The sequence below is a fragment of the Grammomys surdaster genome, unplaced genomic scaffold, assembly GCF_004785775.1.
Source record: "Grammomys surdaster isolate TR1022 unplaced genomic scaffold, NIH_TR_1.0 186, whole genome shotgun sequence".
Lineage (NCBI taxonomy): Eukaryota > Metazoa > Chordata > Mammalia > Rodentia > Muridae > Grammomys > Grammomys surdaster.
This window is the reverse complement of record NW_021604631.1, coordinates 4,119,866-4,134,454: the sequence shown is the minus strand read 5'-3', so window position 1 is coordinate 4,134,454 and position 14,589 is coordinate 4,119,866. Positions and strand designations below refer to the sequence as shown.

The 14,589-nt window shown below is 41.5% G+C and overlaps 1 protein-coding gene across 4 annotated transcripts in view; it reads left to right on the top strand.

Moving 5' to 3' along the window:
• The window catches only part of Dgki (diacylglycerol kinase iota), a 429,274-nt gene that overhangs the window by 285,669 nt on the left and 129,016 nt on the right, over positions 1-14,589 (top strand). The window contains exon 21 of one of the 4 annotated variants that reach the window (XM_028768386.1): positions 3,880-3,942. The exons of the other annotated variants lie outside the window; for them this stretch is intronic. Coding sequence (XP_028624219.1) covers positions 3,880-3,942 — 63 coding nt within the window. The remainder of the gene's footprint in view (positions 1-3,879; positions 3,943-14,589) is intronic. 4 annotated transcript variants of the gene reach the window in all.

The window sequence follows — 14,589 nt, the reverse complement described above, 5'->3', positions numbered from 1 at the left end:
ACATAACTGTTGAGTTTATGTGTTAAAAGAGACAAGATGTCAACAGTTGTACACGGTTCTTTACATTTCTTCTAGATATGTTAGACAAATCATGACACACTGGTTTTAGCAGAAACCTAAGACCCAATGAATAGAAAGCTACCTCTGAATTTGTACAGTGGACAAGGTGCCCGTGTCACTTATAGGTCATCAGTGGAGAGGACAGAATAAAGCTTAATCAGTTTGCTATAGCTCAAGTGAAGAACATGCTCTCATGACCTTCTTAGAAGTAAACCTCTTCAAGTGTTCAGTTTCAAACAACTTTTATGCTCTGTCAAGAAAGAATTTGTCTCCTTTATGTAATCCTGTTGATTAGGACTCATTTGGCTTCCTTTACATGCAAGATAAGCGCACATAGTGTTTTGTTTTGTCTTCATGGCTGTGTGGCATATGACACATTTCTTGCATTCCACTGTACAGATGTCCAAGAGCACCCTCATCTAATAAAAGTCGGACACTTCCTACCTGGGGAAGTGTTCCCAACATATCAGCCTCATGTGACACGGAAGACCATATCCAGTGGGACTCAGAGCACACTATTCATTAAGAAAAAAATAAAACTTGAAAAAATACATAAAATTATTATTCAGCACTATATTTAAAAGAAATCAGTACTGATACTGCATTTTGGAAGAAAAAGGAATAAACCTGGTTACCATGTCAAACTTATTCACTAAGCCTGGCTTTTTCTCTCCATAATCTTTTTTCATTTCTATAGTTAGATTGTATCTACATTATCATACAGTCTCTCTCTCTCTCTCTCTCTCTCTCTCTCTAGCTCTCTCTCAAATCTAACTTCTTCCTCTGAATTGCCAAGTAGAGTTTCAAGTTTAAAGTCAACCTTGAGTTTAAGACTTTTTCTTTAACCGTCTGTTCCTTTGAGGTTCTCTCAGACTTGTCCATCACTGAGTGATGGAAGAGATGTCATACTACTCCTTTATTGCTCTGCTTCCCTTTCTTCTTGCCTTCCTTTTTCTTTCCTTTTTTTCCTCTCCTTCCATCCGTTTTCCATTTTATTTATTTATTTGTTTGTTTGTTTAATAAACTAAAACTGTTTCTTTTGCTTAATTTCCCTGTATAAATTTTCTTGCTAGAAATATTACTGTGTCATAAAATTTTTGTATCAAAGTCACAGGCCTTTGTGTGTGTGTGCATGTATATACATGTGCAACTATGTGTATTTATATGTGTATGTGTGTGTATGTGTTCTCAATATAGAGATGGTAGCTGCTTGGTTCATGTAAGGAGCTGGGTTCCTTTCATCCATGTTACCTGGGAAGACTTGCTATTTTAACACTGTGGTTCACTGAATAACTGCTTCTTTTTTCCCTGAATTCTGGTGTGTCTCACACATCTGCTCTTTCTTTGGGATGTTGAATCTCAGGTCTTTGACTTCAGCCTCAGCTCTTTTCCAAAACTAGACTATTCCTTAAACACTGTAATTGACAGTTTTTCCTTAATGAGGTTTTATGGCAAGCTCAGATTACATACTAAGAGCCAGACCTTAACTTTACTGCCTTTGTATTTCCTTCTCATTCATGGAGTCTGTTCCTCACCCATGTGCACATTCATCCTGCCTCTGTCCCTGAAGCCACCTCAGTCATCTCCACTTTTGCACACCTAGCTGGCTAGCTTGCACTTTCCTTGAGACTATCTTCAGTTCGTCACTCAGATCTTACTGCATTCCACCTCTCCTGTTCATTAGAAATTGCTAATGTGCACTCACAGTAGATTTATTTCCCATTTTACCTGGCTGCCCCTCTTTAGAAAGATGACTTTTTTACTATACAAATGAGAATTCCCAAAATGGAAAGCCTCTGTTCCTTATCTTCATAGATTGTTTTCCTATTTTCCGTCTTCATCCTGATCTTCTTTGTCCCAGGGGAGCTGCAGCCTTTCTCCGTCATCATCCTTCTTTTGCCCCTGGATTTTCTTCTCATAGTGGTCCCCCTTTCTCCTTTCTTGTGCCAGCCTTGCTCACAGTGCAGAACCCGGCTCATGTATCACTTCCTCCAAGTACCGTCCTCTAGCTGATTCTAGCAGTCGTGGTACCTCTTGGTGCTGTTTTCATCAATCATCTGCCTCCGTGGAGCATCTCTCATCTGTGTGTTTGTCTCTCTGCTCTGCTCTGTGGGGAGGCCCTGGGCTTTTCCACTCAGAATGCCCGGTACCTGGCATCGTCTCTGAGACATGATCACACGTTGAATCCGTGACTCACATGTGCATTTCATTAAACTTCTATGTCTGCTACGTTTCTTGGAAACTATTAACAGAATAACAGCTATGTAAGACCTCATGGATATAGAGGTCATATAGAATATGTTTCCAGGATGTCTTATTGCAAGTGCAGGACAAATATTGAACCAATTAGATATGATTACATGAATAATTACAAGGAGCCTCCACGAGCGAAGACTAAGTAGTAGGCCTTCATGAGGCCATTCTGTCCACATGTATTATGAAAGGAAACATATTTACCAGAAAATAACCCAATTTTATTAGTATATACAAAACAAAATATGTTCACTAACTGATATTGGCAAAGGAGTACACCTTATTTTATTAGAACATATGAGTCTACACAGAGTATGGAATCCAACAAATATTTTCCACACAAAATGTTATAGAGATTTTTGTCTAGGTTTTTTACTAATTTCCTAGCAGAGAGAGAGAGCAAGAGCGAGAGCGAGAGCGAGAGCGAGAGAGAGAAAGAGAGAGAGAGAGAGAGAGAGAGAAAGACAGAGACAGAGACCAGATGTATTTCATTATGTTCTGTATTGTGAAGCACTATTGAAGGTGATCAGAACCGTAAAATAACTGGTGTAAAAGGGAAGTCTTTCAACTAGTGCCCTTGACTTCATTTGCAATTATGAAAGACAGTCATTTTGCATAAAGGCAAGAGTGCTAGTTAGCTAATTTTGAATTGGGCAAACTGGGTTCCATCATCCTGGACTACTGAGGCATACTATTGATTTTCACAGAGTCTTTGAAGATAACATGGACAGAACACTGGCGTAAACTCATGGGGGACCTTCTGTAGAAATGTATGTACCCAGTAGGTAGAGAATCTGGGGACTGTTGCTCTGCACTTAGAGAAGTTTAAACGAGAGAAGAAAAGAGGGTGATGGTGTGGAGAGAGTGAGTTTGGGGGTCAGCTCGTTAAATCGTGCAGTGCTTATTTTCTAATAGCGTTTGTGAACCGCCCTCATCAGAAGAGAATGAAGGGGAGATGTTTATGGTCTCATGTTTGTACCTGGAGTATGAGTAACATTAAGACATCTGAAGGATGAAATGGAATTCCGCAAAACTACTGCTGGGGTTCTCAGAAAACCTTCGCTGTTCAGCTAAAGGAAGCTCAAGGTTGTTGAGTTCCTCTTTTCAAGATGGCTCTCTGATGGGACCTCAGAGACGAGGTGTGAGGATGAAATGGGCTCCCCTCCTCGGGGAGAGGTCAGTGTGTTGCTTTCCCACTCTGGTGTGGAAGCCTGTGCCTCCGCCCTTGAGTTGTCCTCAATGTCCTGGAACAAAGGTGCCATCGATAACACGTTCTGTGCCCACAGCCTACCCTCCTGCTTTGGCCCTGCGCTCCAGTATGTGGCTTGCCCGGAACTAACCGCTTCCATGTGTCCCGTTGGCTTCATTGCTATCACCGGCTTCTCTGGATTATTTCCATGGCTGGCTTGATTTCCTTTTTATTTTTCTTTCATCGCTGTTGGTGATACGCTCATTTAATTTCTGTTTAAACTTTGTGTGTCTCTCTTTTTCTCCCCGGCTTGGTCCTTGTTTGTCCACGCTGTCCCGCTGACTCTGTCTTCGCTGCCCATTCCCTGCCGTCTCTAGCATCCATCAGGTGCAAGCTGCGGACCTGCGGCGAGTGTCTGCTCCCCCCGGCTCCTTCACCATGTGAGTACAGTGCCGTTCTGTTTTGGCCCTCATTCTCCAACTTCTTCTCAGGGGTAGGTTGCCCACGGCATCCTTTTCCTCCACAGGTCTGCTGTGCAGATAAGGGAGCCACCTAATCACAGATGCTCTTACACCCCTATTTTTTATAAATGCAAAATGGAGAGTAATAGGGCTCTTTGTGCTTTGTATGTCCCCACCCACTATGCGTGTGCACTTCCAAATTTTTATGAGGTACTTCAGGGCCCCTGGTTGTGTGGGTTGGTGTTAACAGTGTACGCTAAGCGTCACTGTTTTTCAGAGTCTTATAGGACAGTTACACCAATATCATTACAGATATATTGAGGAAGTGCTTATGGCCCCAACATGTGTGGAGCTCATTTTTGTGCCAAAGAGTCAAGCTGTTATACAATGATCAATGACCATGAGCTCTCACTGAGTTAGCAGAAATTTATCATTATGCGTGATTAGTGGTTTATGCTCAGTATTCTCCAGGGTGTTTTAATTTTCTGGTGAAATGAGATAAACAAAATGGAAATAGGATATTTAGGATTTTTCTTCACCATTTTTGGCGCTAGACACTGATTTGTCTTTCATTCCTTGCTTCGTATTACATGACCTAGTATTTATTATGCTCCAAGTACTGTGCTAGGCACCTTGTATCTACCACGTTATTCTCAAGATGCTACTATGCATATGGAATAGTGCTCTCTCCTGTCTCCATGTTCAAGGTCACAGACTAGCAGGTCACAGAATGAGATTCAAATTCAGTAATCCAGGCTTCTAAACTCATGTGTTCTTCCATCTGTCTGGATTCTGAGTGTTTCTCCAGACCCAGCAGCGTGATCACATTTTCAAATAATTCTTCCTTGATTCGTGCTTTCAGCATCAGTCACACCTCACTGGAGTTTACTGTTGATGAGCCTGTCATAGTTTTTAAAGTTCGATTTGATTTTCATTGTCTGAACTCGAGATGTATGTATATCCTGCTCCTGACTTGGCCTACTTGAGGTGATTAGCAATATATCCCTATGAAGCTTTGTAGACTTGACAGAGCACTGTGAAACTATGCCATAGTTAGTTGAAGGGCTTAAAGAGTAGGAAAATATATGTCTGTGAGGAACTGTAAAATCCGAAATCTAATGGTGTTAAAAAGTACTTCCTAAAGTTTAGTTGCTCAGTCTTGTTTTCAGCGTACAGATCACATGTGTTAGAAATATATGCTGGCTGACGAGTGCTTCCTTTTTTTCCCTGGTTGAGTACCATGCACTATTTTATGCTGCAGATCTAGTGATCAGCACCACCCCTTAGTACCTGCGTGGAACGCGGGCCTTATAATTGAACAGTCAAAACCCAACAAGGTAACGGTATTTCATTTCCAATCTGTTGATGCTTCCAGGGTAAAATTCTCCACTCTGTAGGTTCCTCAGTCAACTTGTCTCCAGAGACTGGCTGTCAGTCATCTGATCAGGCTTTTAGTGGCTCCACAGACGGAGGTCAGAGAAAAGAGAATGCCAGCAACTGAGGTGTGTGTGAGAGCGGTTGAGTTCCATTCCCTGTCATGGTTTTGTTGACAGTGTAGCGTATCTTAAGTGGGGCTGTTGATTGTGTTTTCCAAGAATGGGCATGCTACAGCAAGGTATTCCTTTCCACAGAATATAGCAGGTGGTAGATGTGGCTACTTTGACACTGTAGTGTTGATATGAAAATATTTCATGTCTGTGACATACTGTTATAGTACATAGGTGTTATACCTCTGGGTGGTGACCCATCTTAAACAGAGCAGGAAGATGAAGAGAAGTCCAAGCACAGCAGTGCATTTGGTGCCCTTGCATCATGAACAGTGCTAACTTAGCCTTTTCTACCATGATATTTGGGAGGCCCAGACATGCTTAGCTTGTTAACTTTGCTTTGCTTCCTCTTGACTGACCATCCAGACCCGACACCCTGAATGGAGATCTTTGGTTTTCTCTTCTCTCAGAACCTGTTTTAAATAGATCCTCTTTGGATCTTTGGAGGGGGCTTTCTGCTGCTCCTAAAGCAATGTTGCCTCCTTGAAATTGTCTGAAGTACCCTTTCCTGGAAAGCATCCTTTTCTCTAGTGTTTGGGAGACTTTTTTGAGGAAAGCCAGCATATGTGTGGTGATAAGAAGGCAAGGTATAGATTGTTAGAAGTTGTGACGTAATACTAAAATTTGACCACACACAAAATGTCAGCACTATAGAATACTTCTAAGACTTATTTTTATTATTTTTAAATTATGTGTTGGGAGGTGGGTTATGCACTTGAGTGCAGGTGCCTGTGGAATCCAGAAGACGATGACTGGTTCTCTCGAGGCAGGATTTACAGGTAGCTTTAAGCCACCCCAGTGTGGGTGCTGGGAGCAAACTCCTGTCCTCTACAAAGGCAGTATGTGTTCTTAGCCACTGAGCCATCCCTCTAGTCACTAGTATTACGCAATGTTTTGGTCATTTATGCCAGCATATGAATTTATGGATTTTAAACAAAACTGTTTAATTCCCCATTCACTAAATAAGGCAACACTAAGTCAAGAATATTCACATGCACATCCTCTATAATGGAGCTTAAAACTAATAACCTCTATGATTAAGTGTCTTCATAGGGAAGTAGTCATTGAAGGGTACACACATACTGCATTTCTTAAAATGTGGATAATGGTGCTAAATCCTTTAGCCAGTTGCTCCAATTAAGCATCTGCTACAAAGCATATGGAACCTCAAAATGAGGCTTTCTAGAATTCTGTTACTGGTTAGTAGCCTCTTTTCATTGGGTAACATTCCCTTCTTGCTTTTCTGGCATACAAATGAAATAATGTGATGCATTTACGTTTGAGTCATCATTTTCAACTTTCAACGTGGCTTATTTCAGACATCAGATACTCTGGGATATTAAAGACACTGAGATCAGAAACCTGGGTTTCTGCCCCTGGGAAATGAACATACCAGCATCAGACCTAATTGAGTTGACTACAGTGTAATTACAGTTCACCATGACATGACTCCAAGTAGGGAGATTTGAGTTGTACTTCTGTGTTAGTTTTTGCTGCATATTTGTCGCAGTTTTTACTAGTCTTTGAAATGTATATATGGGAACATTGTTACTTCTGGTGCAGTCCCATGAGTCTTAAAGCAAGTGTAAACTCATATAACCATCACCATCATTGGGACACAGATTATGTCACTAATGTCGCTAAGTTTCCTCTACAATACTACCCTGTAATCCATCCAGATGTCATTAGTTACTCTCATCACCCAACTGATCACCATGGATTTGCGCCTTTGAGAATCCCACAGAGATGAAATCAAACAATATGTAATCCATCTCAGCTGGTATTTTTGACTGAGCATAACACCTTTCACATTTATCTTGCCCTTTGGAGCAGTCATTTGTTACTTTTTGTTTTTGAGCTGCCTTCCACCCTGTGGCTGTTTCCACTCACACAGTGACAGATACCTGGATTGTTGCCGGTTGAAAGTGATGGTTGACATGGCTCAAACCATTAAGGAATAGACTTGGTATGAGCAAAAGTTCCCACTACCTTAGGTTAAATGTCTGGAAATGAAGTGGTTGGATTCACATGGCAGGTAGATTTGGTTTCCTTAGCAAGAGAGCAAATGGAAAGCTGTTTCCAGAGTGGATTTGCCATTTTGCCATTTTTCCATGGCTGACGTTTGGAGTTCTCTGTAGCTGCCCGAGCTGCCTCACGTTCTGGGGGCCACTTTGTAGCTACCCATTCTGCTGCTCCGGTCCACAGGTCAGGGCCTAGCAAGAGAGAGAGTGGGGACGGAGCCGCGAAGAATGGAGACAAGACAGGGAGTCTGATCAAGTCTCGTTCATTGGAAGGAAATCCTGGGTATTTATACCCTTTTCCACGTGCCTTGCCCTCGTGGACAAGCACAGCTGAAGGCACTACGTCATGTGCCTTGCAGCGTGGATATCACGTGCACCTAGCTAGCAGTGAGGAGACCACGTGCACCCAGCAGCGTGGAGATCATGTGCGCCTTGCAGCTGGTGGCACTAAACAGCAAAACAAGATATGTGAGAAAAACAAGATGTTTATCAGAGTGTGCTCAGCTGTTTCGAGCTGTTGAAAACAAGTCTCTTGTCAGGGTATATGGCCTAAGATGGCTCCAAAGATGATAGCCACTTTCGGCTAGGAGTCGGCTCCCAACAGTTCTCCTCATGTCCTGTTGCTTCCTGTGGTCAGCAAAGTTTTAATCTCGGCAGTGACAGTGTGGACTCATAGGCACTGGCCTTAGTTAGACCCTGTAGCCCAGCTTAAGAAGTCTTTTTAGTCTGAGTTTGACAGCATCCTCCAATTTATCAATTGAAATAGCTTGCCTTGAAGGGAGGAGATGTCAGGGGCAGCCCTACTTACACACTGTAGGCCTAAAATCAGCCATAGGCCTAAAATCAGCAATAGGCCTGTCATACCTGTATACTAACAACAAGTCTTGGGTCTCAGTGGAAAAACATTGAAACAGATGGCTATAAGCTAATGTCAACAGGCAGCTTTTGTGGAAATTTATAAGCCTGAGTAGTCATAGACCTTATAAATAGGTAGCCTTGGCAGACAATACCAACTTAGATAAGGACAAGCGAGTCATAGGCAGAGTCATAGTGAATTGTCCCCTGAACCTTCACCTAGCCGATACCCGGTTCTGAAGATATCTGTATTCCCCCTGAACACCCACACTCCAGTGTCATTCCCTTCCCCACATCATCCTGCCTTTCTGTGTTTATAACCCCTGTGTGAATTAATTACAATTTGAGAAAAAAAAAAGAAGTTAACATTCAATAAATGGTGAGAAGTATACAGTCAAAAAAAAAAAAAAAAAGAAAAAAAAAAAAGCTTGGCTTATTTTATTCCAATCTGTACGTCTATATTTCTTTTACATTGTGTATCTTTTTCAATATCTAGTATGATATTGAATGAGAGTGGTCATTTGCTTTGCTGTTTGGTTTTAGGAAACCTTGCTTCTTTCACTGTTAGGTTTAATTGTTTGTTATCCTTTATTTGTTTATTTTATGTGTGGGTGTTTGTTTGCGTGCATGTCTGTGTACCACATGCATTCCTGTTGCCAGTTGAGGCCAGAGGGGGGTGCCCTATACTCCAAAATTGGAATTACAGGTGGTTGTGAGCAGCCATGTGGGTACTAGGACTCTATCCCAGGTTCTCTGGAAAGCAGAAAATCTTCTGAACTGGTGAGGCATCTCTCCAAGCCCAGTCCTAAATTTCTTCGGTTGAAGTGTTATCTATCAAGGTTTGTCCTTTTTTTTGTTTTGTTTTTGTTTTGTTTGTTTGTTTTGTTTTTGTTTTTTGTTTTTGTTTTTTTTTTCAAAAGACTCTGACATTTGTTTGTTAGAATTTGCCAGTGAGTGAAACCATTTGGGCATTAGAATTTTTTCTTTCAACCTTTACATGTAGATCAAAGGAGCCGAGGGAGAGAGTCAACAGTTGGGAGCACACAATCCTCTTCCAGATGGCCTGGGTTCACAACTGCCTGTGACTCTAATTCCAGAGGACCCAGCAGTCTCCTCTGACCTCCCTGGGCACATGGCAAGCACATGGTATGCATACATGCATGCAGTCAAATAGTAATTCACAGAAAATATGAATAATAAATAACCCCTTGAGCGGTAAATAAAATTATTTTAAAATTTCTAGGACTATTCAGGTTATTTATCTTTACCTTGGTGAATTTTTTTTTATAGTTGTTTGATATTTTCAAAGAGTCTGTCCATTTCTTCTTTGTTGGCAATTAATATGTATGGAATTGTGAAAGGAATTTCCTTATCTCTTCTATTTCTGTGGAGTCTGTAGGTACAGTTCTCTTTTATTCCTGATATTTGTAATTCAGTGTGTCTTTTGAAGTTTTTTGTCAGTTTTGGCAGAGTTATTGTATCCCTAATCCCCCAAATTGTCAGTTGGTTACATTGGCTTTCCTGCCTGGTTTTCTGTTTGAAGTATAGTTGAACTTTGCCCTTTGTTACTTCCTCCCTTCTGCTCATATTGGGCTCATTTTGTTTATTCTAGTTCTGGTTCTGTAAAGAATTCCGCTTTTCCCCCTTGTCAGCGTTTGACATAATGCGGTTCAAGCCACAAGTTCCGACTGTCCTCAAGGTTGTAGCTGTGATTACTACCTTGTTTAAAAATGATTCTTGGTGTTCTTCCATTGAGCAGCATGGCCATTCTGTGTCTTTAGTATAGGACTTGGGTAGGGTCTGTCCTCTGGCATTCACATAGATGCAGCCTGGAGAGAGACCCTTGCTTGCCACACAGAAACTTTCGTGAAGATGCTTTCTCAACCCTTTCCTCTTGGAAGTCATCCCTCTCTTACCAGCAAATTCAAGCTTCAGTCACTTCCCTGTGATGCATGTTTCCTTCTGTGAAAGAAAGAGAAGCAAAGAAAGTTGATCGTCCCTCTGGGCATCGAAGTTCCTGAGAATAGGAAGATCATTTTCTTGATGTCAGTATTCTTAGTTGCCACAGGACCTTTACCATGGTGGCTACCAGTGCAGCAAAATGGCCCAAATCTGAAGTGTGAGTGGATGAAGGGAGGGCACATTAAAAGAGAAATAAGATTTAGTTTTCTCAGTGAGTCAGCATTCCGAGATGTCACTCTTCTGAACTCGAGCCAGAGCCTGCGCTTTCTCCAGCTCTCTCCCTGCCTGCACCTGGCGCGCCCACTTTCAGATTGGATGCTGCTGGAGTCTAGCTATGGTCTGTGGGAAGGGACAGTGAGGGAGCACACCAGCAGCGAAAGATGGCCTGCATTCTGGCCTTCTTCACCAGTTTGTTGCTAGTTTTTGCCTTTGAAAGTTCCCTTAGGGCTGCTTTATTGATTTATTTAGTTAGAGAGAAAAAAGGTGGAAAGGCTTCCTTCTGTAAGATACCTGGGCCACTGTACCAGGCCTGGAGCATGTCGCAGGTCCCTCACACCATGTCTTTCTTTACACCCAGATTCAGTACATGCCCCAGCTCAAGGCAGCGAAGTGTCTCTGCAGACACCAGGGCATCCTACCTGCCACTGACATATGTTAAATATAATACACCACCCAAAGTTATAATTTAGACACAAACAGGATCTGCCTGGTGCTAACTTGTGTGGGTTTGTGTGCTGCCTGAGGGAAAGTACACATATTGGAAGGACAGTGTAACTTGTCATATTTGACCACAGGCTGATTGTGATTCAGCTTTGCAAAATTGATTTTGATAAATGAAGGCTTCTTGCTAAAGGATAAAAGTAAATTGATTTTCTTTGCGAAAGTGAAAGAGTTTGAAGGCGGGAGGAGGAAATATAGTCACTGTGCCATTTTGCAGATTTTATTTGGGGCTGGATTTAAGAGTTCCATGGCTGAAAAAGTACAGACGAAGAACCGAGAACCTTCAGTCTTCATGATTGAAGTCTGCGGTTTAATGTCTGCATGCCTCTGAGGGCAGAAGGAAGCTAGTCTCTGCAGCTCATTAGGAAATATTGTAATTGTCTTCTCTAGCCACATTAAAACTTCCCGACATTTCCTTAACTCTGCGCTGTATATTATACAACATCTGCCTCTCTTGCTTATGTGATCCTGACCCTGTAATTAGAAAATAAGACTTGTAATTGGACGATATGCATGCTACAGAATACCTTTTCTTTTCTCTATTCCACAGACCAAGCTCTTGATGGAAATGTACTCACAGGCCAGCTTAGCTTCTAGAATCTGGACAGGAAAATGTCCAGATTCAGATTCATGAATTTAAAAATTTGTATTATGCTTTCTGGCTCCAAAAAAAAAGTTTTGAGGACATTAAAAGGTCTAGGTACCCCAAATGTGTTTAGGTTGTTTGTTCACAACTATTCCTTTTATTACATTCTTGTACAATTACCTGAGAACAGTAGGATTGCAAATAATTTTCTTATCATTTTAGTGAGCCTATATCACTTCTACAGAAGTTGAAGGACCCTAAAGGTTTCTATTTTAAAAGATCAGGTGAGAACTGCTCTGTTTATAGAACTGAAAGAACCTGGAACTCTGTGTCAGACAGTGACACTGGGTTAGTTTTACATCCTTTAGAAAGCAAAGCTATTTGTCCTTTAAGAGTCTGCCAGGCTTTGCCTGTTCCCAACTTTTCTTTCCCATTTCTCCTGATATTCTGACATTTTGTGTGTTATCTGACTAGTCCTCTCATGTTGCTGCCCACTGTTTCTCGTTATTCATCCCAGTAGACCCACAGCCACCCTTCCTCTTTTCTTCCTCTGCCATTCTTCCCTGCTTGTTCATATGGCAGATATGCTAAATGGAAAATTACGAGGGCAAAGCACATAAGAATGGCTCTGGCTCTGTCCCAAGCTGCTTCCAAACTAATGCTCAGGCTGCAACCCAAATAAAGGGCTTCTTTGGTCTTTATGTAATGTAGATTTCCTCTTGAGCTCCTTCCCTGTCTCAGCTTCATTCCTCTCAAGGAGGTGTCATGACAGCATAGGTAAATACAGCACAGGTCTCCCTGCTAACCTGACACTCCAGGCTTCTGATGTAAATATCTTGATAACTCCGCCTTTGTCACTATATCACACACCATTGATTCATTATCCTTTTGCATTTTGTTTTAAGAAAAAAATTAAAATGCAGTCAATTCTTGGCATTCCCATCAGCCCCAAAGTTCTGTTCTGGTAAATCCAAGGCATGACTTTAAATCTCATTAAAATTTGCCCCAAGAGGAGACATCCACAAGATTAGTCATGGAACTGCAGGATACTTTTGGTTCTGGGGACTGAGAAGGAGCCTACATTCTGTACTACCTTGGAACACTTAGGCCTTACCGTGCTGCCTGCAAGAACCCACATGGATGTTTACACTTGGTCAGAGAGGTGATATGTACTTAGACTGTGCCAAACATCTTAATACTGTGACCAGCTTGGCACCTTAATAACAGCATTGGGTAACAATTACTCTTATGCTTCTGTCGTAGATGAGAAGACCGAGAGTAATGGTAGGAAATTTGCTTTCTAACATACTGTAAGTCAGTAAAGTTAGGATTAAAACACAGGCCTATCTGCTTTGAGGATAGGACTTAAGACTCTCCCCTATAGTACTTCAGATAAATTCATCATCAATATGAACTCTGGTCATTTGCAGCGTGTGAATGTGTAGGAGTTATGTATTTCAATCAGAGTGTATCGGGTACGCTTTTGAAGCAAACTGCAGATGTGAGTTGTTAAGAATTCAGTTTCACCCATTTTAGACTTTTTGATTCTTTGGAGCTGCAGATCTCAAGTGCTGGTATAAGAAAATGTTTACAAAGATACCCATGCTTCCCCCTGCAGTGAGGGTCAGCACCAGGCTCACCAGGAAAGCTCATGCTTCCATCCGTACTGAAGGATGGCTTCTGTGGTCTCCTATTGCAGAGGTCAGTACAGGGTTCAGGGTCCAGTACACTTATGTAAAGGCCCAAGGCATTAAGGAGTCCCCAGATTTTAAAAATTATATCACATTGCTTTTAGCATTTATATTTACAGATGAATTATTCATATCTATGTAGGTGGATGGACAATTTTAGGACTCAGCACTTTTTACATAGTGAGAGTTCATTTCAAGACTAAGGTGACTATTTGGGGCTGGATTTGCTGGCTTGGGTGTATGGGGCCTATGGGGCCATTGTCAAAGTCATCTTTGGGATAAGAGAGAGTCCTTGAAAAGGTTTCTGAATCACACGTGCTCTAAGAGTGTTTATTGGGTAGAAAGGCATGAGAATACTTTAATGTGTATTTTGTAGTGAAATTATTTAGTATTTTTTTTGCATTACCTATTTATTTTGAGGGTTATTGTGCATTTGTACAATCACACAAGTCAAAAGGCATTGTGGGAGATGGTTTTCTTTTTTTTTCCTTTCACAACATGGGTTCCAGGGACAGAGCCAGGTGGTCAGGCTTCACACACAGCAAGTGACCTTACAGAGCCATGTTACTGGCCCTAACTAATGTAATTTTTAAACTATAAAAATAATTTAGGACTTGGAGATGTAGCTCATTGAGAGAGTATAGACCTAGCATTTACAGGAGCCTGGATTTGATTCTCCTCTATTGTAAAAAAGGAAAAACAAACATATACAACTCAGACCTTAAAAAATTTCAATAAATACAAAGTCATGGTTTCATGGCTTATTTCAGGAGAAGTTGAAACTGGGGCCTGAATAGCCACAGCAGGATAGGGATTTGGGGGACATTTTGAAATTTGGAAAAGTGAATTTTTTTTTACTTTGTCACTACACACACACATACACACACACACACACACACTAATTCTAACTGTGAGATTAAACCAGATAAGTTGTCCCTCACTGTGTTTGAGCTGACATCCCTATGAATTTGTTTGGGCTTCCTTAACAGAGCAACACAGACTGAGCAGAGAAGCCACAGAAGTGTGTTTTCCCATAGTTTGGCAGGCTAGACAAAGGTGAGGCCAGGGTTGACCTCTGAACCCTGTCTCCTATACGTGGAGATGGCATCTTCTCCAGTTGCTCTCATTGAGTCTAACACGTGTGTCTACCTGATTCCTTTTTCCTCTAAGGAAAATGGTCTGATGTGTTCGCTTCTTCCAGAATGATCTTATTTTTACTTATTTCCTCACAAAATACCAATTCT